This window comes from Hirundo rustica, chromosome 4, assembly GCF_015227805.2.
Source record: "Hirundo rustica isolate bHirRus1 chromosome 4, bHirRus1.pri.v3, whole genome shotgun sequence".
Taxonomy (NCBI): domain Eukaryota; kingdom Metazoa; phylum Chordata; class Aves; order Passeriformes; family Hirundinidae; genus Hirundo; species Hirundo rustica.
In genome coordinates, this window is record NC_053453.1 from 562,155 (window position 1) to 584,811 (window position 22,657).

General features: G+C 54.3%; 1 protein-coding gene across 2 annotated transcripts; it reads left to right on the forward strand.

Moving 5' to 3' along the window:
- Positions 1-1,163: 1,163 nt before the first annotated feature.
- STRIP2 (striatin interacting protein 2) lies at positions 1,164-22,553 on the forward strand. Of its 2 annotated transcripts, XM_040061945.1 has the most exons (21): positions 1,164-1,307; positions 2,876-2,945; positions 3,801-3,875; positions 3,957-4,091; positions 4,249-4,369; positions 5,793-5,861; positions 5,941-6,047; positions 6,842-6,969; positions 7,267-7,470; positions 8,633-8,856; positions 10,102-10,167; positions 10,844-10,907; positions 11,780-11,851; positions 11,975-12,049; positions 12,926-13,023; positions 13,490-13,616; positions 15,305-15,405; positions 16,807-16,873; positions 19,934-20,038; positions 20,396-20,600; positions 21,190-22,553. In XM_040061945.1, the coding sequence occupies exons 1-21, from the start codon at positions 1,170-1,172 to the stop codon at positions 21,438-21,440; spliced, it is 2,502 nt and encodes an 833-aa protein (XP_039917879.1). In that variant the 5' UTR covers positions 1,164-1,169; the 3' UTR covers positions 21,441-22,553. The 2 variants fall into 2 exon arrangements, with proteins under 2 accessions (XP_039917879.1, XP_039917880.1); XM_040061946.1 differs by lacking the exon at positions 7,267-7,470.
- The last annotated feature ends 104 nt before the right edge of the window (positions 22,554-22,657 follow it).

Here is a 22,657-nt window from a genome sequence, read left to right on the forward strand (position 1 = left end):
TCAGCGCCCCAGGGACACCCCATAACCGCCCATGGCAGCATTCCGTGATCCCAGCGCTCCAAGGACCCCCTATAAATCCTCCTTCCTCAGCATTCCTTGTTCCTAGCAGTCCAGAGACATCCTATAAACCCCTTCCCCAGGATTCCATGCTCTCAGCACCCCAGGGACACCCCATAACACCCTATAACACTCCATGATCCCCAACATTCCCTGCTCTCAGCAGGGACACCCCATGACACCCCAGCATTCCCTGTCCCCAGCAGGGACACTCCATGATCCCCAGCATTCCCTGTCCCCAGCAGGGACACTCTCCATGATCCCCAGAATTCCCTGCTCCCAGCAGGGACACCCCATGACACCCCAGCATTCCCTGTCCCCAGCAGGGACACCCCCGATCTCCGGCATTCCCTGCTCCCAGCAGGGACACTCCATAATCCCTAGAATTCCCTGTCCGCAGCAGGGACACCCCTCGATCCCCAGAATTCCCTGTCCCCAGCAGTGAGACCCCATGGTCCCCGGCATTCCCTGTTCACCCCAGGGACACCCCACGATCCCCGGCATTCCCTGTTCACCTCAGGGATCCCCAGAATTCCCTGTCCCCAGCAGGGACACCCCACGATCCCCGGCATTCCCTGTTCACCCCAGGGACACCCCATAACACCCCGGCATTCCCTGTTCACCTCAGGGACACCCCACGATCCCCAGCATTCCCTGTTCACCCCAGGGACACCCCACGATCCCCGGCATTCCCTGTCCCCAGCAGGGACACCCCACGATCCCCGGCATTCCCTGTCCCCAGCAGGGACACCCCACGATCCCCGGCATTCCCTGTTCACCCCAGGGACACCCCACGATCCCCGGCATTCCCTGTCCCCAGCAGGGACACCCCACGATCCCTATCATTCCCTGTCCCCAGCAGGGACACCCCTGTCCCCCCACGCCCGTCTCCCCCCGGGTGTCCCCATCCCGAGGGCTCCCCGCGTTCCCCCGCGTTCCCTCCGCCGTCACCGCGGGCCCCGCCCCGTCCCGCTGCGGACCAATGGCGAGGCGGGGGTGTGTCCTGAGGCCACGCCCCCGTGAGCCGTCGGACCAATGGGCGTGGCGGGGGCGTGGCGGGGGCGTGGCCGGGCCCGGCCCCCACGTGCTGGCGGCGGCCGCGGTGCCGCGGGATGGAGGCGGCGGGAGGCGGCGGAGCCCCGGGCAGGGCCCGGCCGGGACAGCCCCAGCCCCAGCCCCAACCGCAGCCGCAGCCACAGCCGCTGCCCAAGGGCCGGGAGCTCTTCAGGAGCCAGCGGAAGGAGTCCGAGGTGAGAGCGCGGAGCTCGGTGCCGGCAGCCCCGTCGGGACCGGCTATGGCGCGGGGCGTCCCTGCTCCGGGGCCGCGGTTCCTGCGGACGGAGCTTTATCCAGGACTGGGGGTGCGCCCGGTCTTGGGGGTGCTCCCTACCCCAAGCTGGGCTCTTTAGGGGTGCTGCGGGGGTGGCTTTAGCGTCCTGCGATGCCCAGCCCGGAGTGGGGGGTCCCCACGGGCGCTCCCCGGCACTGCCACCTCCCCGCTCCACTCCCGGACACAGCTGCAGGGTTTTGGGGTCCTGGCTCAGCACCGGCACCTCCCAGCTCCACGCCTGGCGCGGCTTTGGGGGCTCCCCCACACTCTGCAGGCTCGCCTTTGCCCCTCACCGAGCTCCGGGTGCCACAGTCCCCTCCACCCCTCCTGCCCCAATAACCCCGGGGCACGGGGGAAACACCAAACCCCGCTGGGCTGCTCTGCCCCGGCTGCTCCCGTGCGGCTTCGCGGGTGCCAGGCTGAGGAAACAGCACCGGGATCGCGTCACCAGGATCCCACCGGGCTCTGATGTCCCCGGCCACCGTAAAACCACCGGGAGCGAAGGACGAGGAGGCTTGGCTTTCCCACCAAGGAGCTCCCTCACCCCAAAAGGGTCCCTGGGAACGGAGTCCAAGCCGTGCCCCCAGCTCGTGGATTTGGGCTTTGCTTTGCTCCCCAACTCGTGGATTTGGGGTTTGCTTTGCTCCCCCGGCTCGGGCTCTCAAAGCGGATTAGGGCTGCAGGCGCTTCGGCGAATTCCTCACCGGCTTTAACTCCCCGAGCCGCCCCGCCGGGCTGGGCTGCAGAAACTGGGTGAGAAACCGGCGTTTTTGAGCAAGTCGGGCTCAGCCCGGAGCCGCTCATCCTCTCCTGGGTCATCAATATTAATCGCGACGATGCGCATCAGTTCCAGCCCGGCTGCCGAGGAGGGATGCCGAGACTCGGAAGGGGAAATTATGTTAATTTCGTTGATTACCCATTCATGTGTTCCATTAGCCGGGGCAGGGCGGTGCGGTGCCCGGCCTTGGGTCGTCTGGCTGCGGCTGCTCGCTCGCTGCCCCGCCGGAATCCTCCGGCGAAGTTTCATGCTCCAGTTCCTCATCCGCAGGGGAGGAGGGGGAGATCAGAAAGGCAAAGCCCTGCCCCGAGAGCTGTCAGGTCTGCGCTGCTGAGGACGGAGCTCTGCCATCCGCAGCATCCTTTTGCTTTTGAACCAGCCCCGGGGGTTGTTTTTAGAGGCTCGGAAACGCATCGAATATTCGCCGGCATTTCGTGTCGTGCCTTTGCTTTCCTTGGGATTTGAGAAATGCTGGTTTTACACACGGATTTGCATATTTATTTTTTTTTTACACGATTCCGCTGTATTTTAAGCAGCCCCGCGCGGATTCCCCGCTCCAGCCCGAGACGCCCATCCGTGCGAGTCGCTGCTCCGGCGGCTGGAGGAGCTTTGGCGCAGAGGCTGCCAGCGCTGGCAGCCATCCCTCATCCCAAAATATCCCCAGGGATGTTGTGCCAGCCCCTTCCTAACCCCGCGCCGCTCTCCGCCAGGGCTCCGTGGATTGTCCCAACCTGGAATTTGAGTACGGGGATGCCGACGGCCACGGCGCTGAGCTGGCAGGTGAAGCAGGGTTTGGGTGCCGCGTTGTTATTTTTAGGCGGCCGGCGGGCAGGGAAAATGAAAATCCCGCCGGGATTGGGGGGATGGATGTGGAGCGGTGTCATCCCCCGCAGCAATAGAGCAAGAGGGGTTTGTTATTAGAGGGCCGGGCACTCGCTGGGGACGCAGAAGGGACGCGTGGGGACACGGGGCTGGCAGGAGGGCGGAGTGTCGGGTGACAGAGCCCAGGCGGGAGGTGTCACCCTTTTATCGGGCGGCTCGCGTCCTTGTCCCCCGTGTTCCTGCTGTGCCGTGGCTCCGGCTGCTGCTGCTCCCTAACCCCGCGTGTCCGGAGAAAACGGGGGTTATTTTTAGCTCGGTGTGTCTCAGCTGCACGGGCTGGCCTGGCAAAAAACACGGGATCCTTCCTCCTTCCCTGCGGGATCACTTCAGTCCTCCGCGGTGCTGCTCAGGACTGGAGGGGTTCTGTGGGAACAGGTGCAAGATCCGAGTCCAGCCCCTCCGTGCAGGACCCCAAATGCCCGAGCTGCTGGGGGTGGGATCAGTGCAAGCCCTGCCTGGGTGTTCCTGCATTCCCTTCATTCCCAAACTGCTTAAGTGAGACTTGAAATGTCCCCTCGAAACCCCCAGTGAAATGCAGCTGGAGCTGGGAAGGGCCCAGCCGGGACATGGGGACGAAGGTGACGGATTTGGTGGCACTGGGTGGCACAAGGTGCCCTTGGAGCTGCAGGAGAGCTCGGGTTTAGGTCCCTGTCCCACATCTGCCTGGGTGCATAGGGATGCTTCCCAAGGAATTTGGGAATGAGGAGGAGGGTGAAGCCCCTCCATGTCCCTGCTGATCCCTGCCTCCATCAGAGCTCTACAGCTACACCGAGGAGCCCGAGCTGAGCCACAACAGGAGATGCTTCGAGGAGGATTTTCACGCACAAGGTACCAGCCCTGGCCTCAGCACCCCGGGGCGTGGGGTCAAGAGCGGGAAGCAGCCGGCTGGAGGTCGTGTCCCTCTTCCAGTGCCGGACAGGAGGTGGCTGGAGCTGGACAGGGCTCAGCAGAAGGCCTACATCATGCGCCTGCTGGATGGGCTGGAGGTGGTCAACAGGGACAAGAGGCTCCGAGTAGCACGGGCCATCCTGTACCTGGCCCAGGGTAAGGACACGTCCCGCCACGGGGGGTTTGGGAGAAGCCTTTCTCGGGGTTGTGCCGGGTTGGTGCAGTGAAGCTCCCGCCTGGGGTTGTCCTGTGGACTCCAGAGGTTCAAAGGCAGATCCTCCCTCACCAGTGTTTCTCTTTGGGGCCTCTCCAGGTGTCTTCGGGGACTGTGATAATGAAGGTGATGTCCTGCACTGGTCTCGACACAACAGCTTCCTCCTGTACCAGCTGGGAACCTTCTCCGCCTTCCTGGAGCTTCTCAACATGGAGATTGAGTGAGAGGACTGTGCTGCCCTCGCCCACCTCTCCCTCCTTGTCTTTTTCACTTCATTCTTTCTTCTCACCCCTCTGCTTCTTGGACCCGATGACCTTGGAGGCATTTCCGAACCGAAATGCTTCTGTGATCCTCTGATCTGCTTTCACTCCTCCTTCTCTTCTTCCATTCAATTTGCTCTCATCCTCTTCATCTTCTTCCTCCCCACTTTCCTCACCTTCTTCTTCCATCCTCCTCTTTCCTCCTCATCCTCTCACCTTCCTCCTTTTCATCTTCTTTCTCCTCATCCTCTCACCTTCCTCCTTTTCATCTCCTTTCTCCTCATCCTCCTCACCCTTTTAATCTTCTTTATTCTCGTTGTCCTCCTCCTCTTCATCTCTTTCGTCATCCTTCTCACCTTCCTCCTTTTAATCTTATTTCTCCTCATCCTCCTCACCCTTTTCATCTTCTTTCTTCTCATCCTGCTCCTCCTCTTCATCCTCCTCCTCATCCTCTCACCTTCCTCCTTTTCATCTTCCTTCTCCCTGTCCTCCTCACCCTTTTCTTCTCACTCTCCTCTTCATCTCCTTTCACCCCATCCTCCTCTGTTCTTCAATCCTCCTCACCCTCCTCTTCTTTCTCCCCATCCTCTTCACCTTTCTCCTCATCCTCCTCAACATTTTCCTCTTCTTCTTTCTTCTCCTTCTCCTCATCCTTCTCACCTTCCTCCGTTTCATCTTCCTTCTCCCTGTCCTCCTCATCCTCCACATCTTCTTTCAGCTCATCCTCCTCTGTTCTTCAATCCTCCTCAGTCTCCTCTTCTTTCTCCCCATCCTCCTTTTCACCTTTCTCCTCATCCTCCTCACCCTTTTCCTCTTCTTCTTTCTTCTCATCTTCCTCCTCCTCTTCATCCTTCTCCTTATCCTCCTCACCCTCTTCCTCCTCATCTTCTTTCTTCTCCTCCTCCTCATCTTTCTCACCTTCCTCCTTTTCATCTTCCTTCTCCCTCTCCTCACCCTTTTCTCCTCATCTTCTTTCAGCCCATCCTCCTCACCCTCTTCTTCAATCCTCCTCACCTTCCTCCTCATCTTCTTTCAGCCCATCCTCCTCACTCTTCTTCAATCTTCATCTTCTTTCAGCCCTTCGTCCTCATCTTCTTTCAGCCCATCCTCCTCACTCTTCTTCAATCCTCCTCACCTTCCTCCTCATCTTCTTTCAGCCCATCCTCCTCACTCTTCTTCAATCCTCCTCACCTTCCTCCTCATCTTCTTTCACCCCATCCTCCTCACTCTTCTTCAATCCTCCTCACCCTCCTCCTCCTCATTTCTCCCCACCCTCCTCCTCCTCGGGAGGTGCCCCAGCCGTGTCACATCCCCGGTGTGGCGTTCCCGGCGCTGCAGCCGTGGGCTGGGGACGAGGGCGCTGAGCTCGTCCCTGTCCCGCAGGAACAGCCAGGCGTGCAGCAGCGCCCTGCGGAAGCCGGCCATCTCCCTGGCCGACAGCACGGAGCTCAGGTACCCCCTCGGAGCTGGGAGAGGGCTGGGACAGCCTCCGGGGACAGAGAGTGGCCTCAGCACCTGCCTGTGCCGGCAGGGTCCTGCTCAGCGTCATGTACCTGATGGTGGAGAACATCCGTGTGGAGCGGGAGACGGATCCCCCCGAGTGGAAAACCTGCCGGGAGACCTTCAGGATGGAGCTGAGTGAGCCCCAAAGTTCATTGTGCCCTCTCGAGGTCCCTTTGTGTTTCTGCCCACTCAGGGACGGCAGTTGTCGGGGGCTCCTTTTCAGGAGCTTAAATTCCCCGGCATTCAGGTGCTTTTAGAGTTCTGGCCCTCTGCACAGCTCTGTGCCAAACGCAGGAAAAGACGGAGTCTTCAAGGTTACATGCTTCATTTATTAGTTCTTATCTTACAATTTTCTCAGTGTCCAAAAGGTGTTTGCCGCGGCTCGGACATCTGGTGACTCCCCCTGTCTCTGGGCTGTCCTTATCTTTTATACTAATTGCTACGTATTTCTTGTTTACTATTTCTTACCAATGTCTATCACTATTACTAAAAAGGTCATCTTTACTCTGACCCAATCCTCACTAACTACTTTGTGCCAACGTCACTGCAGAAATGGAGTGAGGGAACAAGAAGGAAGAAGAAAGGGACAATGCCCCAAATTCTCCATCTTGCCCCATTCACTTCAATGCCAAGAATCCCAAACCCACTGTTTTTTCACCCTGTGATGTACTAAACTACTATTTTTCACACTCTTGTGGCTTGCAATGCTTCCTGCAGTGCAAGAAGCCTCTCCCATGGACTGAAATCAAATCCAGTGTCTCTCTGAGCTCTGAGCTCTGGGCTGGGGTCCCAGACCCCCCTGCCCAGGTCCCTGACCCTCCAGGGCAACCAAAGGAATGCCCTGGACTCCAACACCTTTGTCGTGCTGGAGCAGCGGGGAGAGCTCAGGGGTGGGGGATCGGCTCTGACCCCGGTCCCTTCTCCACCAGGTTTCCCCGTGCACGCTGAGGAGCCGTTTGCTCTGCTGCTCTTCACGATGGTGACCAAGTTCTGCAGCGGCCACGCTCCTCACTTCCCCATGAAGAAGGTCCTGCTCCTGCTCTGGAAGGTGCTCCTGGTGAGTGCAAACCCATCCTCGCTCCAGAAACTTCCGTCCTGGGACGGCGCTGCTGCAGCGTGGGTGTTCCCCACCATCCCACCCAGCCATAACGTGGTTATTTAGGACAGCACCGGGAGCTGACACAAGGAAACAACTCCTGCGGGGCGAGGGTGGGCTGGGCGAGGAATCTGGAGAACGAACCGCGGTGCTTTCCCCCCTCGGGTCTCCCCACCGAGCTGCCCATGAGTGCTGTGCGCGCTCTGTGCTCTCCCCTCTCTTTCTCTCTCTCTCTCTCTCTCTCTCTCCGGTCCCCAGTTCACGCTGGGCGGGTTCGAGGCGCTGCAGGCCATGAAGGTGCGGCGGCGGGAGGAGCTGGGGCTGCCGCCGCTGCCCGAGGACAGCATCCAGGTGGTGCGGGGGATGCGCGCCGCCTCCCCGCCCACCTGCGCCATCGAGCTGGTGGAGCAGCAGCAGCAGCAGCAGCCGCAGCAGCAGAAGCGGGGCCCCCGCAGCCGCAGGGTGAGAGCGGGAGCCTCCTCCTGGGTTTCCAGCACCGTCGCCAGCAGCGCTGGTGGTTCACTTTTCCAAACCCCAGGTGCTCCGGTGTTTTGCTGTTTTAGGCTCGTGGAAAGGTTTGGGCTTCACTTTCTGGGTTTAGGCTTGAGTTGCGAGGGGCCTTGAGGACAATCCAGTTCCTGATCCATTAGATCAGGTTTCTCACAGCTCCATCCAAGCTGGCCTTGGACGCTGCCAGGGATCCCGGGGCAGCCGCAGCTGCTCTGGCAGTTCCAGCCCAGGCAGGAATTCCTTCCCAAGATCCCATCCAGCGCTGCCCTCTGGCACTGGGAGCCATTCCCTGTGTCCTGTCCCTCCAGGCCTTGTCCCCAGTCCCTCTGCAGCTCCCCTGGAGCCCCTTTAGACCCTGGAATGTTCTGGAAGCTCTCCCTGGAGCCTTCTCCTCTCCAGGTGAGCACCCCCAGCTCTCCCAGCCTGGATCTCTGGGAACTGAGGGGCTCCAGCCCTGGAGCAGCTCCATGGATTCCTCTGGAATCGCTCCAGCAGCTCCAGGTGCTGCTGCCGTGTCCCCAGGGCTGGGGCAGCTCTGCAGCTGGGGCCTCACCTGAGGGGACACAGGAGCAGAATCCCCCCTCTCCTGCTGCCCACGCTGCGGGATCAGCCCAGAGCTGGGAGGGGTTTTGGGCTCTCAGCACACGTGGCCAGAGCACGTCCAGTTCTTCGTCCACCAATTTGAGTAGCAACAGTTCAGCCCCATGGGGTGTTTGATCCCCAGGAAGCCAGAGGACATCCTGACCTCGTGGCAAAGGGTTGATAAGCACCGGGGAGCAAACTGCTCACAGCAAGTTCTTTTTTTAGCTCTGCTCTTGGAGTGGCTGTGTTATGGTCTGGGGATGAAAATGCCTTTTGCTGAGAGATGTCGGATGGAGGCCCCAAAAGTTAAGGTGGAAAATGGGGACGCACCTCCTAGAGCAGCAAGGTTAGAGGTACAGAAGGGATTATTCTTGTGCAGGCTTTGGTAGCAACAGCCAGGAGGGAAATCCTGACCTGAGGAACATCTGAGAGCTTGATCCTTTCAGGATGGAGACATCTGGTGCCAACACCTGAGAGGGAAAATAAAATCCTTGGAGTGACTTGAATTTTTATCCTCCCCCTTCTGCTGCAGCCCCTGATGAAGCAGGACAGTTTGGACATCTACAACGAGAGAGATCCCTTCAAGAACGATGAAGGAGGGGTTGATGAAGAGGAGAACGACGACGTGGACGGCGGGATCGAGGGGGAGCTGGACCTGATGGAGCGGGACGCGATCATCCCCGCGATGCCGGCTCAGCGCCTGCCCATCGAGAGGGTGTCCTTCCCCAAGGGGCTCCCCTGGGCCCCCAAAGTCAGGTAAAGCCGCCTGGTGTCATCCTCCCCAGCCCTACCTGTCCTGCAGTCCATTGCAGGTTTTTTGGGGAGCACTGGGAGGTTTTTTTTGGCCTCTGGCGGGTTGAACTGAAGCGACCCCGCTTCTCTTTTATAGTCAGGGTTGGTCCTGTCTGGATTGGTCACGTGCCACAGGTTTGGTGTGTAAATCCTGGGGAAGAGCTCAGCTAAACCCAGCCCAAGCCAAAAAACGGGCAACTCAACTTTTTGGTGATCCAGTTTTGGATATCCCGGGCTGTACTGGGAAGGAGGCTGTGCTGGGGCACTGTAGGAGCAGGGTCAGCTCTCCCAGCCAGATCCCAGTGGATATTTTAGTAGCACAAAGTCCTTGACTAATCGTCTTGGGAGATGGTTAATGAAATCCTGTTGGGTGAGTAGGACCCTTGTGTCACCAGGTGAAGCCTTTTTTAGTGTCTGAGGATAAAGGAGTTGGTGTTTTTCCTTCCTGAGACAGATATCCACACATGAAATGAGGGAATGTTAGGGGAAAAAGGGTGAAAACCCTCTGCCTCTTTCCCTCTTATCCACGTGAGGGGTTTTTTTTGCTGTTAATCCCAAGCCTGGATTTAATCCTGTCCCTTTAAAACACACGAACAAATAGATCTTTTTGAGACAGGAGCAGTGACAGGGTTAAGTGTGTCTGTCCAGAGCATTCCTAGCAGGAGCTGGATTCCCACATGGATCTCCACGGTGGTGCTGTGGTGCTCCACCTCACTTCACACTCTCAGCTTTGAAATCAAATGGCTGCTGCTTTCCTTGGCTGCTGGCTGGAAACGCAGCTGGATTCCTTTCTGTCCAGGAGAGCCTTGGCTCACAGCTCGTGTCCTGCCCTGTAGCGCAGAGATGCCGAGCAGCTCCCATGACAGACGCCTGAGGTGGACAAGATGTCATCTTGCTGTTGGAGCAGCGTGTGCTCTGACAGACCGTGGAGACGACATTTGTTCCCTCAGAGCGAGCAGATGCTCCTTGGAGACGCGTGCGAGGAGCGCAGGGGGTGGATACGAAGATGCTGGTTGTAGGAGACTCCTCTCCGTCCACTCGCACGTTCCCGTGGAGTTGCACAGAAAATACGAATGGTTTAGGTTCACCCTGCTCCCTGGCTTTTGCCCGTTGTTATTGAGATCTCTAGGAACCAGTCTGAGGCTGTGATCTTGTACCTGGCTCTTTTCCAACCTTCTCCTTGTTTTTGTCTCTCCGCTGCTCCATCAGACAGAAGGACATCGAGCATTTCCTGGAAGCAAGCAGGAACAAATTCATCGGATTCACGCTGGGACAGTGAGTGTTTTATCCACCAGATCTGCCCTGGAGCTTCCATCGGTGGGGGTTAAGTGGTGGGAGGTGTCCACAAAGCTCAGGTTTTCCCAGCTCGAGACGTGCTCAGGATGAGGCAGTGCTGGGTTTGCCAGAGCTGCAGCAAGGAAAGCAGCGCTAGAAAAAACATGTTCCTGGAGACACTGGTCCCCAGAGACCTCTTTCTATTAAAAATCAGACCTAGCCCAGAATAAGTGACCGCTGGCCCGAGCCAGGAGCTGGTTGGATGTGAAAGGCAGCTGAGACAGTTTGGTATCCACAGCAGATTACCAAGTTCGTGAATAAATCAAGCTGCGGGTGCAGAGTCGTCCTGGGACAGGCCCAGCAGGGTACATTCATTTTGAGGTGCAGTGCGGGGCTCGGACTGGCTCCACCCTATTTCTGATCTCATCTGATTTCACCCCAATTCTGACTCAATCTGATTTCACCCCAATTCTTCACCCTGATGTCTCTCCTCTCTCGCGCTGGCTGATGTGGAGGGGGTGAGAGTGCAGCACCTCCCGCCAACACCTCTCCCAATTCCTGACCCATCTGGGGCACATTCAGCAGACTCCAGGCTCCCTCTTTTTACCTGTTATGACACGGGAATGTTTGAACATGGATGTGCTTCCCAGAACTGCCCTCCTTTCCTCTTCCCCAGGGACACCGAAACCCTGATAGGGCTCCCGCGGCCGATCCATGAAAGCGTGAAGACGCTGAAGCAGGTGAGACGGTGGCTCCGTGCACGGCACGGGATATCCCCCACGTGGATGCTCCTGGCCAACCTCACCGAAACACAGTTAACTGCAGGGAGTAAAGGGTTGGTTGCCGCAGGAAAAGCTTCTGGAGCTTCTTGCAGGAACCGAGGCAAAGAAATTAAAAACGGAGTCCTCAAAAATTAAAAATTAGGAAAAAAATTTTTCACTGAAAGAATAATAAAGCACTGGAATTGTCTTCCCAGGGAGGTGGTGGAGTCACCATCTCTGGATGTGTTTAAAAAAAGACTGGACATGGCACTTAGTGCTATAGTCTAGTTGAGGTGTTAAGGCATAGGTTGGACTTGATGATCTTAGAGGTCTCTTCCAACCTCATTATTCTGTGATTCTGTGAAAAACGAGGCTAGGTTGTTTTTTTTTTGGAGGGGCTATCCAGCATTTTCACTTTCCCTTTATCCAAGGAGTGTAGCATTCCTGCTTCCTGGTGAGTGTCTGGCACGTGTGTTGAAGGTGACAGACTTTCAGAGCTGGGTTTGGACATGCATTCCCAAACGGGTGCTGTTCCCAGGGGGAAGCACGGCCAGCCTCAGCTCCTGCGCTGCTCCACGGGGAATGGAGCTGGCCCCATCGAAGGTCTGGGTTGTCTTTTGGAGGTGACTGTCCCTCTAATTCCTTACAGAGAGCTCCTAGAAGGAGCAGGTGGGAGTAACCAAAGGCAGGAGGTGTGAGGGGCTCCAGGGACAGAGGGATGTCCCACACAGGGACGAGTTCCCCGCGGCTGTGACCTGCACACCTCACTGGGATGTTGCTGTGACCATCCCTGGCCGTGTTTCCTCCTTCAGCTGTGACACTGCCCTGCCTCTCCCTGTGTGTTTTTACAGCACAAGTACGTTTCCATCTCGGATGTCCAGATCAAGAACGAGGAGGAGCTGGAGAAGTGCCCCATGTCTCTGGTAAGAAGGAAGTTGTTTCACCCCATCACCAGAGAGAGAAGACGGGAGGTTTCCAAGGTGTCACGTAAATCCATTTCTATTTTTGCTTCATTTTCCCTTGTTTTTAACGCTTCTCTGCCCTAGGGGGAAGAGGAAGTCCAAGAAACCCCTTGTGAGGTCTTGTATCGAGCAATGCTGTACAATCTCCCCCAGTACATGGTAAGCCCCCGTTCCTTAAAAGGAAGGAAGAGCCTTGGAGTGGGGAATGGTGCCAGTCTGGGAGCTGCAGTATTGTTGGGACGGTCACAACACAAAGAGTGGCACTGTAAAAGTTTAGAAGGCTTCTTTTCTATTATCTTCTTTTCTATTATCTACCCTGTGCTGTCTCTTATCCAGTTTTTACAAACCTCGAGGGTACCTTCTAACTGGCTAACAGCTTTCTTGTTCATTATTCTATTGGTTAGTAAAAGACATTTTACTTGTCCATCAAATTATCTCTTCTGGGATTGTTTACATATTTTCTTTACTGATTTTCATGGGACAAATCCTTTTGTTATTACAGGTGCACTTATTTTTCACCCTCAGAGTAGATTGTTGTGTTAAAAAGGAGCTTCTCGTTCTCAAAACAGCTTCCCATGGGAACTTAGAGATTACTTGTTAGCTGCACTTAGAGGAAATGACAGGCCAGCTTTTTACCCTGTCCCTACACTGCAGAGCTCGGCACGGGAGGTGTGAGATTTTGGTGGGAATCCTGAGCAGAGCTGGGAGGAAAGCGCGGTCCAAGAGGGGGGATTCAGAGGATTCTGAGATGCTGCCTGGGCCAGGTGGGCTCTGTAGGGAGAGATAGAGATTTAAGTGCATATAAACTCCGGATGTTCCTTGTGTTGTTTTCCCCACGCTGCGGGAGCTCAGGCACACATGCTGCCTTAGGTGAAGGATCAAGCAGAGCTGCTGAGCTCCCCGCACTTGTCCTGTCAGAGGCTGAGTGTATTCTGGTGAAACCCTGTAGAGTTGGCTTGGAGATGCCCAGTTTTGGCGAGCGAAGGAGAAGGAAGGATTTCCCTTTCCTGGCAAAACACCTGCCCTCTCCTGCAGATCGCTTTGCTGAAGATCCTCCTGGCTGCTGCTCCCACCTCCAAGGCCAAGACTGACTCCATCAACATCCTGGCAGACGTGCTGCCTGAAGAGATGCCGTAAGTCCCTCACCGTGGCCACCGGCCATTCCCAACTTTGCCACCGAGTCCTGGACCAAGCAGGAGAGCTGATAGGTTTGGGGAAGCGCTCCAGATTTGGGGTCATCTGTTTGGGTAGGTGTAAATCACTGCTGGCACCAGGGCAGAGCTGTCAGAGCCAAGGGAAGCGATGCTGCAGCGATGATTTGAGTGCAGCCACTCCAAGCTAAGTGACACAAATGACAGAATCCTGCTAATTGACCCAAATCATAAAGATGTGTCAGCACAAAGGTGTCCAACATTCCTGGTGGAGGCCAATCCACCTTTTTCTCCTCCTTTATTAACGCATTTTGGCACCACCAGGTAGGATGGGTGGGGATGGGAGCCCCGGGGGGAGCGCAGGTCCTTGGTTTTGAAGCTCATCCAGGTGAACAGGAACCCCACATCCCTTGGGCCTCCCTGCTGCCACCTTCTCCCTCCACCCCAGCATCACCGTGCTGCAGAGCATGAAGCTGGGCATCGACGTGAACAGGCACAAGGAGATCATCGTGAAGAGCATCTCGGCGCTGCTGCTGCTGCTCCTCAAGCACTTCAAGCTGAACCACATCTACCAGGTGGGCCTAGAGGAGGGCATGGCCGTTTCCAAGCATTGGAGGTCCTGATAAACCCTCTCCTAGGAGGCTTCCAGGGAGAGTTTCCGTGAGGAGCTGTAATCGCGTTTCCGAAGCTCCAGGACTCGTACAGGGTCGCTCAGGTTGGGATAACCCCGTTGTGCTTTGACAACATCATTTCTACTCACGTGGCGGGGGCTTTTGGACTTCTGGGAATATCCATTCGGGTTAAATTTAGGAGACAGCACGAGCCTCCCTGGCAGAAGGGGGAAGAGAAAGGGGATTAGGCAAGACTCTCTTTTGCTCTGTCATCTCCAGCACCCAGAAATAGTGCTGGGAAGGACCTCACGAGGTCACCTAATCTGGTTTTGGCAGGATCAGGTTCTTGGGGCTCCAGTTTCAACAGAGGCAGGAGGTCTGGGTCATAGTTGCAATCTGATTTTTGTTCCCAGTGCGATTTTTGTTCCATCTGCACGGCACCAATCAAACTGCACCCACTCCAGGGCTTTCCTTGGCTGAAAAAAACCCAAGGACTAATATGAGCCGTGGCCCAGTTCTCCACTCGTTCTGCAAGTCAAACAATTAGTGTTTTCTAATTTTTTCTGCTAAAGCTTTCCGCACACTACAAATCCCTCTGCGTTACAAAACCCACTGATATTTAACCGAGGATAAATATAAATCCGCGTATTGGATTGGGCAAAACGAAACCAACTCCCACATTTTTACAATCCTACATTTGTTCTGCTCCCCACCCCCTCCCCACATCCCTTGATTAATTTTTCTCACTTCAAACCGGCTCCTCTCCTTTCTTGCCCCCAGGGAGGAGCAGCCTGCTGCTGAGCCTGGAGAAAGCTGTGGGGTTTCATCCCCCTGATTCTGCTTTTTTTTTTGTGTGTGTGTGTCTGCTCTGGGTGGTTTTGTTCTTTGGGTGACAGAGGCGGTCTCGGGGAGCACCACGAGAACTCCTGCTGGTCTGAAATGCAGGAACGGCTGAACCACGGAATGGTTCGGGTTGGAAGGGTCGGTTAGTCACCAGCACGTCCCAGTGCTGTGTCATCCGTGGCCTTGTGTCATCTGTGGCGTGCCAACGCTGGCAGCTGGCACCAGGCTGAGACGGGAACAAGCTGTTCCTTCCCTCTCACAGTGGAGATGTTGATGGAAAGGCATGGGAAGGGCAGGATGGGATTGGATTGGGTTTTGCTGCAGTCTGCCTCTGTAGAGGACGGGAGAGATTTGTTGTATTATTGAACTGTAGAATGGTTTGGGTTGGAAGGGACCTAGAAGTTAAAAGCAAGGAGGAAAATAGGGATATTATTTCAGTCCAGATTTCTAAGGGAGCTGGGATTAGTGTGCGAGAGCAATAGGAACTACTGTATTTTCTCATGCAACAGCTACAACTCCTTCCCTCTTCCCCACACACCGTTACGCCACGGATTTAATTTTGAAAAGCCGTGAGGTGAGGTTGTCCCTCCAGCACTGCCGTGAAGTTTGTGTGTCCTCTCTATGGCAAATGGAATTTTCCAGCTGCTGTGCACGACGCAAACCTTACACAGCAAACTTCAGGGAGAAAATGGTCTGTGAGGTGTCTGGGGGCAAATCTTCCCATGTGCTTCGTTTTTGGCTGGAAGGAGATTTCCATTTCTGAGTGGTGCTCCCAGCTGAGGCTGACCCGTTCCCCTTCTCTTCCCCAGTTTGAGTACGTGTCCCAACACCTGGTGTTCGCCAACTGCATCCCGCTGATCCTGAAATTCTTCAACCAGAACATCATGTCTTACATCACTGCCAAAAACAGGTACAGCCGCTGGTGGGGGACAGGGAGGCGATGGGATGGGAAGACTTCGTGCCTGGAGAGCCCCGATGTCCTGGGGGGACCCAGGTGACCTCACACGGCTTTGGGGTGTCCCGTCCACCACAGAAATACGTGGAGGGAGCAAATCCCTTTGGGGTGATGAGGATGGCTGGATGCTGGGTTTCCAGTCTCTGGTTGGGCTGCTGAAATAGCACTAAAATAAAACAGGCTTTATCTTTAAAATAAAGCAGTTTTCATCTTCGCATGAGCTCCCGGGATGCCAGCAGGCATCTCTGGGCCACAGCTTCCTCAAGGCCAGATGGGGCAGGACCTTCCAGGCCTTTCCCACTTTTTATAGCTGTGATTCAGCTTTCCTGACTCCTTCAGGATTTCCATAGCTTAAAAGTCACTGCCTTTTGCTGCAGGTCTGAGAGAGGCACCAGCCCCGCTTTGAGCAGGGCACAGGCTGGGCCACCATGGATCTAAGAGCTGAGACAGCACAGATCTTTCACAGCCCACCAGGGCAGGATTTCTCTGTTTGGAGAGGAGCTCCACGGGGATGTCAGAATGATAAAAAGATCCTTTTTTTTCTCCTTTCTGATGCTCTTTTTGTTGCTCTTCAGCTGCGTGTGTAGGCTGGTCTGTCTCCTGCACAGTATGGTTGTGTCTGTGCGAGGAGGCACGCATGGAAAAAACAGGAAGTAATATGTTGATCCTCCTGCTATAAATATTTCCACTTTTGGTCCTGTGCTTTACGTGAGGAGGAAACCTATCCCAGGAGCGCTCAGGTCCCTCCTCTGCTCTGGGATGGAGGTTTCACAGGCAGGAGATGCACCTGTGAGTGAGGTGGGATGTGCAGCTGGATGCTCTGAGCGAGGGGGGTGTAAATTCCAGTTTGGGGTGCGTGTCTTGACTACTTTAACAAATCCCTTAGGCCTGCAGGCCTTTGGAAAACCTGATACTCTGAATATTCACTCACCGTGAATTACCTTGCCGCCAATCAGATGCCTCCCTTTGAACCTCAGATCTATTTTGTTTACCTTTTCCCCCCCCCTTTTAAAATATGCATACGAATAAGTCATCTGTTGTGTCTTAATGGATCCAAATCCTTCGAGTCCTCGTTAATGCACTCACGATGGAGCTTTGGAGCCAGGAGGCATCGACGTGCTCCATTAAGCTGAGGGGTGAGGCAGTGCTGAGCCTGGGATCCCGTTTGGATGCTGACACGGCACAGCTGCCTCACGTGCTGGAGACGGGATTGTTCCCCACCCAAATTATTTGTTGCATTTCCAGGCACAGAGCAGGACAAACGTTACAGATTCCTGGGCATGATCATACAGATCACGTTAGAAATTTCTCTCGTTGATTGGTTGACGAGCTCCTTCTCTCCCCCGTTCTCTGCAGCATCTCTGTCCTGGATTATCCTCACTGCACGGTCTGTGACTTGCCCGAGCTCACAGCAGAAAGTCTGGTAAGCAGCACAGGAAGGGGTTTATGTGGCCAGGGTTGCTCTATGTGACAGGATGGAGAAGGATTTGGGTTTTCCATTCTCTGTCTTCTTTTTCTGTAACCCCCAACCTTTCCAAAATTAGACTTTTATTTCCCTTCCAGGCTTGAAAATTCCTCCCATCACTGTTCTGAGTCACTGTCAGCTGTGGGGAGGAGGCGCTGCTGGTGTTGGGCACCCCATAAAAATAGTTGGGTTTAGGGTTTTCCCTTTGACAGAATAGAATCACACAATTCCAAGATCATTGTGGCTGGAAAAGACCTCCAAGATCATCAAGACAATCTTTGCTCAAACACCACCTTGTCCCCAGCCCAGAGCACTGAGTGCCACATCCAGGAATTCCTTGGACACCTCCAGGGATGGGAACTCCAAACCCCCCTGGGCAGCCCCTGCTGAGGCCTGAGCACCCTTTCCATGAGGAATTCTTCCTGATGTCCAACCTGTGCCTCTCCTGGCACGGTTTGAGGCTGTTTCCTCTTGTTCTGCTTTGAAAGAGAATTTACCCAGAGGCTGTTGCCTGCCAGGCTTCAATTTGCTCGGAGCGCTCCTGGTTTATTGAGATACCAGTTTAAGGAATGAACCAAATTCCCTGCGGAGAGCAGCCTTAAGTGTTCCAGAGGCTGGCCAGCAGGATGGGCTGGGCAAATGCACAGACTGCAGATGGGATAATAATGCTGGCGGGTTCATAACTGCAATAATTCAAATGCAGAGGAGGCTGGACTCGGACAGCGCAGGGGAAAGCTTTGGGATTAACAGGAAATAATGGACGGGGAATGGAGACCCCAAATCATTAAAAAGGATCCTGAGCAAACCCAGTCCGGGCAGGGATGATCTCATGGTGCTGCTGCAATCTGAGGGGGCCTTGTGTTGTTTTCCTTAGGTGTGTAAAGGTTAAAATCATCAGACAGAGAGATTTTCCCCAGGCCCACGGGGCAGCATGCTGAAGGCCGGGTGTCCCCATCCAGCCCTGCCAGACTCCATCGCATCCTGGACCGATGGGGACATCTAGTGACACATCACTGAGAGCTCCGTGGCTCCTGCTAATCCTCACAATCATGCCCTAAGGCTGCAGGAGAAAACTGAACGTTTTTAGGGAAAATATTCCCAGTAGGGTCTCGACAGCTTGAGAGCCGTCGCATTCAAGGACAGCACCTTTCACTTTCCTCCAGCAGCCGTGGATGTTATCCTCAAGGGAGAGCAATTTAATTACAAGATATGCAGAAGCCAACTTGAATTTTGCCACGAGGGTTTGTCTTTGAGAGAACACCCGTGGAAGTGAGGATTTAATAGGAATTAGACACACCCTGGTCATTGAGGCGTACGTTTGTGTACGATTTATATTTCTTCTGCCAGCACTTCGTGAGTTGTTTTAGCCTTTTTTTTTTTTTACCACTCTGATGAGTGATTTTAACATCCCAGCGTAACACATTTCTCAGAGGATGTAACAGATGATTCTGCTCTCAGTGGGTTGAGCACAGTGATGTGTTTTGGGGAATTCCCAAGGAGAGGAGGAGCCTGTGGGGTAACTGCTGTCCCCACCCGGTGTAAATCAGGAGTGGCTGAGGTGCTGGCGGATTCACCCACCCTGCTGTGAGAAAGGCTCTTCAAATCCTGTCCAGCCCCCATCTCCCCTCTCCTGTCACTCCAGAAGGGTCTGCAAAGGGCTTAATCCACCCCTTACAACAGGTATTAAAGTCTCTTTAGCCTGGTCCCTCCTTCCATAAATCTGATGGAAACACCCTCCGGGGCTTGAATCTGTAGAGACGACATCAGAGCCGTGACAAAGAAATCCGTCAGCCTAGGGAATGGATATTGGCTTATTCCACTGGGATGTCTGGGAAATTTACTTGGTGTAGAGGGTGCAGGTTAGGCCTGGGCACAATGTGACTGCAGGGGTGCTGCAGTTTGGGACCCCCGAAGCACCAGACAGCACCCACCAGCACCTCGGTGACATCCCGGTGACATCCCGCCTCTGGATGCCACTCGGGCATCGGAAGGGGCATCGGGGAGCTTTGGAGTTCCCATCCCTGGAGGTGTCCAAGGATTGCCTGGGTGTGGCACTCCAGGCTCTGGGTTGGGGACAAGGTGGGGGTCAGGCACAGCTTGGACTCGGTGACTTTGGAGGGCTCCACCAGCCTCAGGGGTTCCTTGATTCTGTTTGGCACTTGCCTTTAAAAGCAAAGGGGTTGTGCTGGTGGGGTTTTCTTGGGTAAATCTGCTTTCAAAGCTGGGTTGGACACTGACAGAAGGGGCTCCCCCAAACTCCTCCTGAGGCTGCTCAGATTCTGGAATTGGGCAGAAAATTGAGGTTTTGCCCCGAGTTCAGAAGGCTGTAGCTGGCTGTGGGTGGTTTATAAATTCAGCAGCCTTTGTTTTGCACGCTAATCCCCAAACAGGATTTTTGTGGGACATTTCTCTTGTGTTTGGAGTTGTTCAAACAAGGAGCAATTTACTGAAGTGGTGGAATTACTGCTCAAAGCAATATTTCCCAGAGCTGGAGCTGGAGGTGTTTACAGTTACCTAATATTTAAAACAATGTCTCAGCAGCACTTAAGCTATGGGGGGGGATTTTTGTTACAGAAAGGTCTCATCCTCTTGATACAAACGTTGCTATTTGTCATCCTCTGCTGATTTGTGATTTCCTTTCACTGGTCTGTGATGTGTGCTCTAAGCATGAATTAATTCATATAGTTACCAAAGCTCACCAGGCTGCAATATGCTCTCTGGCTGTAATATAGGAATACAAATCTACCACAAAATATATTTCCCATGATGGAAAAATGTGATTTATCCCATTATTAGCTCTCACTCGAAATTAAAAGCAGAATAAAATCGGTGGCTTTCAGAATGGCTTTCCCCAGAATCTGCTGATGATAACCCAAGTGGGGAGGCAGCTCTGCTGCTTGTCCTCCCTCAGAAACAAGACTTGTGCAGACAATAAAAAAATAAAGATTTCTGCCCAAGGACATCTCTGTGGCGGCGCTGATGAACGCTGTGGTCACGCTTGCACTCCTCCCCTTGCAGGAAGCTGGAGACAACAACCAGTTCTGCTGGAGGAATTTGTTCTCCTGCATCAACCTGCTGAGGATCCTCAACAAGCTGACCAAGTGGAAACACTCCAGGACAATGGTAAGGGGGGGTCCCCTCCCCCTGAGCCCCTCCAGCATTTCACCTGGAGCATGTTCCTGGTTCAGCCCAGCCCCGCGCTCAGGGTGGAAGTGCTGGAGCTTCTGCTCTTCCTCATCTCCCCTTTTCTCTTTCACGTGCTGAGCCTTAAACGCGGAAACGCTTTTTACCTGGAAATACCACATGGAAATAACATTATTTCCATGACCCTCACTGCCCAGTGCAGAGAGTGCTGGTTGTGTCGAACGCTCCTGTTCTCCCTCCTGGGGGTTTGTGGCGTAGGAGACGCAGGTGTTGGTGCCCAAAGCAGCACAGAGTTTGTGTGGCTCCCCCGTTCATCGCCGTCCCGTTTCCTGCCAGATGCTGGTGGTGTTTAAGTCAGCCCCGATCCTGAAGCGCGCTCTGAAGGTGAAGCAGGCCATGATGCAGCTCTACGTGCTCAAGCTGCTGAAAATCCAGACCAAGTACCTGGGGCGCCAGTGGAGAAAGAGCAACATGAAGACCATGTCTGCCATCTACCAGAAGGTGCGGCACCGCATGAACGACGACTGGGCCTACGGCAACGGTGAGTCCAGCCCGGGCTCACACCCTTGCAATCAGCTTGATTTGCTTTGGCCAAAAAAGGGGATTTTTTTATTTTTTTTTTTCCCCCAGAAGTTTTACGGCGCCGTTCTGCACCGTCAGATTTAGAGCTCATGAAAGCTTTGAAAATAGTGTTGTTGTTTTTTTTCATGTGACATGTTTAGATAATGTGACACGGCGTCACGGTTGTTGCAGCTTTTTGATATCGTTCATAGTTACGCTTGCACAAATTTTTAAAAAAATTGCGGGTTAGGAGATCATAATAAGCTCACCAGGTTTTAAATGTTTTAAGTCTTGATCCCTGCTTCAGTGGCCAGTGGAGATTTTCAGTAAAAGCGGTGGAAAAAAGCAGAGGCTGGGTAATTACAGGGAGTCCTTAAGGCAGGAATAATTACATTTTTATGGGATGTCCTAAATTAAAATGCACAGATAATGGGATTTAGTTGGGAATAATAATAACTAGGAGTGAACTCTGGTCAATTCACGTGGACCCTTCAGCCTTTCTTTATGCTGAGACCTTGTCAGAGCGATGTTTTCCACCCTGCTTGGGTGTTGTTCCTCCTCCGCCGCAGATATCGACGCCAGGCCGTGGGATTTCCAGGCTGAGGAATGCACGCTGAGGGCCAACATCGAAGCCTTCAACAGCCGCAGGTACGACAAGCCGCAGGACTCGGAGTTCGCCCCGGTGGACAACTGCCTGCAGAGCGTGCTGGGCCAGCGCCTGGAGCTGCCCGAGGACTTCCACTACTCGTACGAGCTCTGGCTGGAGCGGGAGGTGTTTTCGCAGCCCATTCGTTGGGAGGAGTTGCTGCGCTGCCAGTGACCCGCTCCCTCCTCCCCGAGGCGCCACGGGCTGCGGAGAGGAGCGGTTTGGGTTGGATCTGGGTGCGGGGGGGTTTCAGTACAGATGGGAGGAAAAAAAAAAATATATATATTTAAACTTTCCAAAGAGACCAAGTCTCTCTGTGCCTAGCAGACACCTCTTTTTGGAGGTTGTCCTGTGTTATCGGCTGAGGCCACGGAGCGGGTTCCAGAGCGAGCTCGGAGGCCGGGTGTGTTTCGTAGCTTGGATTCCCAGCTGGGAATTCCATCCCTCCCGCACTCCCTCGTTTGTTTGGATGTGTCCGGTTCTTTGTGGCTGCTGATGTGCTCCCAACAGCACCCTGCCACCCCCAGCTGCCCCGGGGTACCAGGAACACGGGCGGGCTTGGGGAGGAGACAACGTTGGGTGTTGTCCCTGGGGTCACAGAGCCCAGCTCCGAGTCCTGGTGGCACCAGGGACAGGTCCTGCACGGTCCCCTGGACGCCCACCCGTCACCTTCTCACCTCTGCTTTCCTGCACCTTCTCTCACCTCTGTTACACGACCCCTGTGCAGTGTTTAGAGCTGGGGAGGTTGGAGGTTTTCTCACCCCCCCTGAGTGTCATTAGGATTCCACATCCTCTTCCAGCCCTGAGGAGACAGCAAATACCACCTTAAATAACCCCATTTTTACCCGGGTTTTTTGGTTGTTCGGGGGGAATGTCTGTGTCAGGTCTCAGGGCGGGGAGGGAAAGTGCTTTGGTGAACAATTTTTGAGGGAAAGAGTGGATCCCCTGGTCCACGGCTTTCAGAACGAATAGGATATTGAGCTGTAAACTTTCTGTCGATTTAATAACTCAATACTGAAATGAAACAATGAACCCTCCGCTCGGGTAAAGCTGCTTTGCATGAGGGTGGCATTTGTCAAGGCGTCGTGTGTTCATATAGGGCAGGGAAGCCCTAAATAAATGAGTGTTTGTTACGGCTGGATTCGTGCTAATTGCTTAAGTAATTAATTAACCTGGGAACGTTCCCTTCGTGGGGTTTGTCCAAGGCCTTGTTCACGGGAATGGCATTAAGCCCCTTAAAACCTTTTTAAAGACGCTTTTGTTCAAAATAAACTAACTTTTAAAGGACACCTCTTTATTTAAGCTTTTTTTTTCTTCCCGTGTTTTAATTGAAATGTTTCTTTTTTATTATTTTTTTTAGGGACAAAAGCATCCCCCAAGCTCAGACCCCA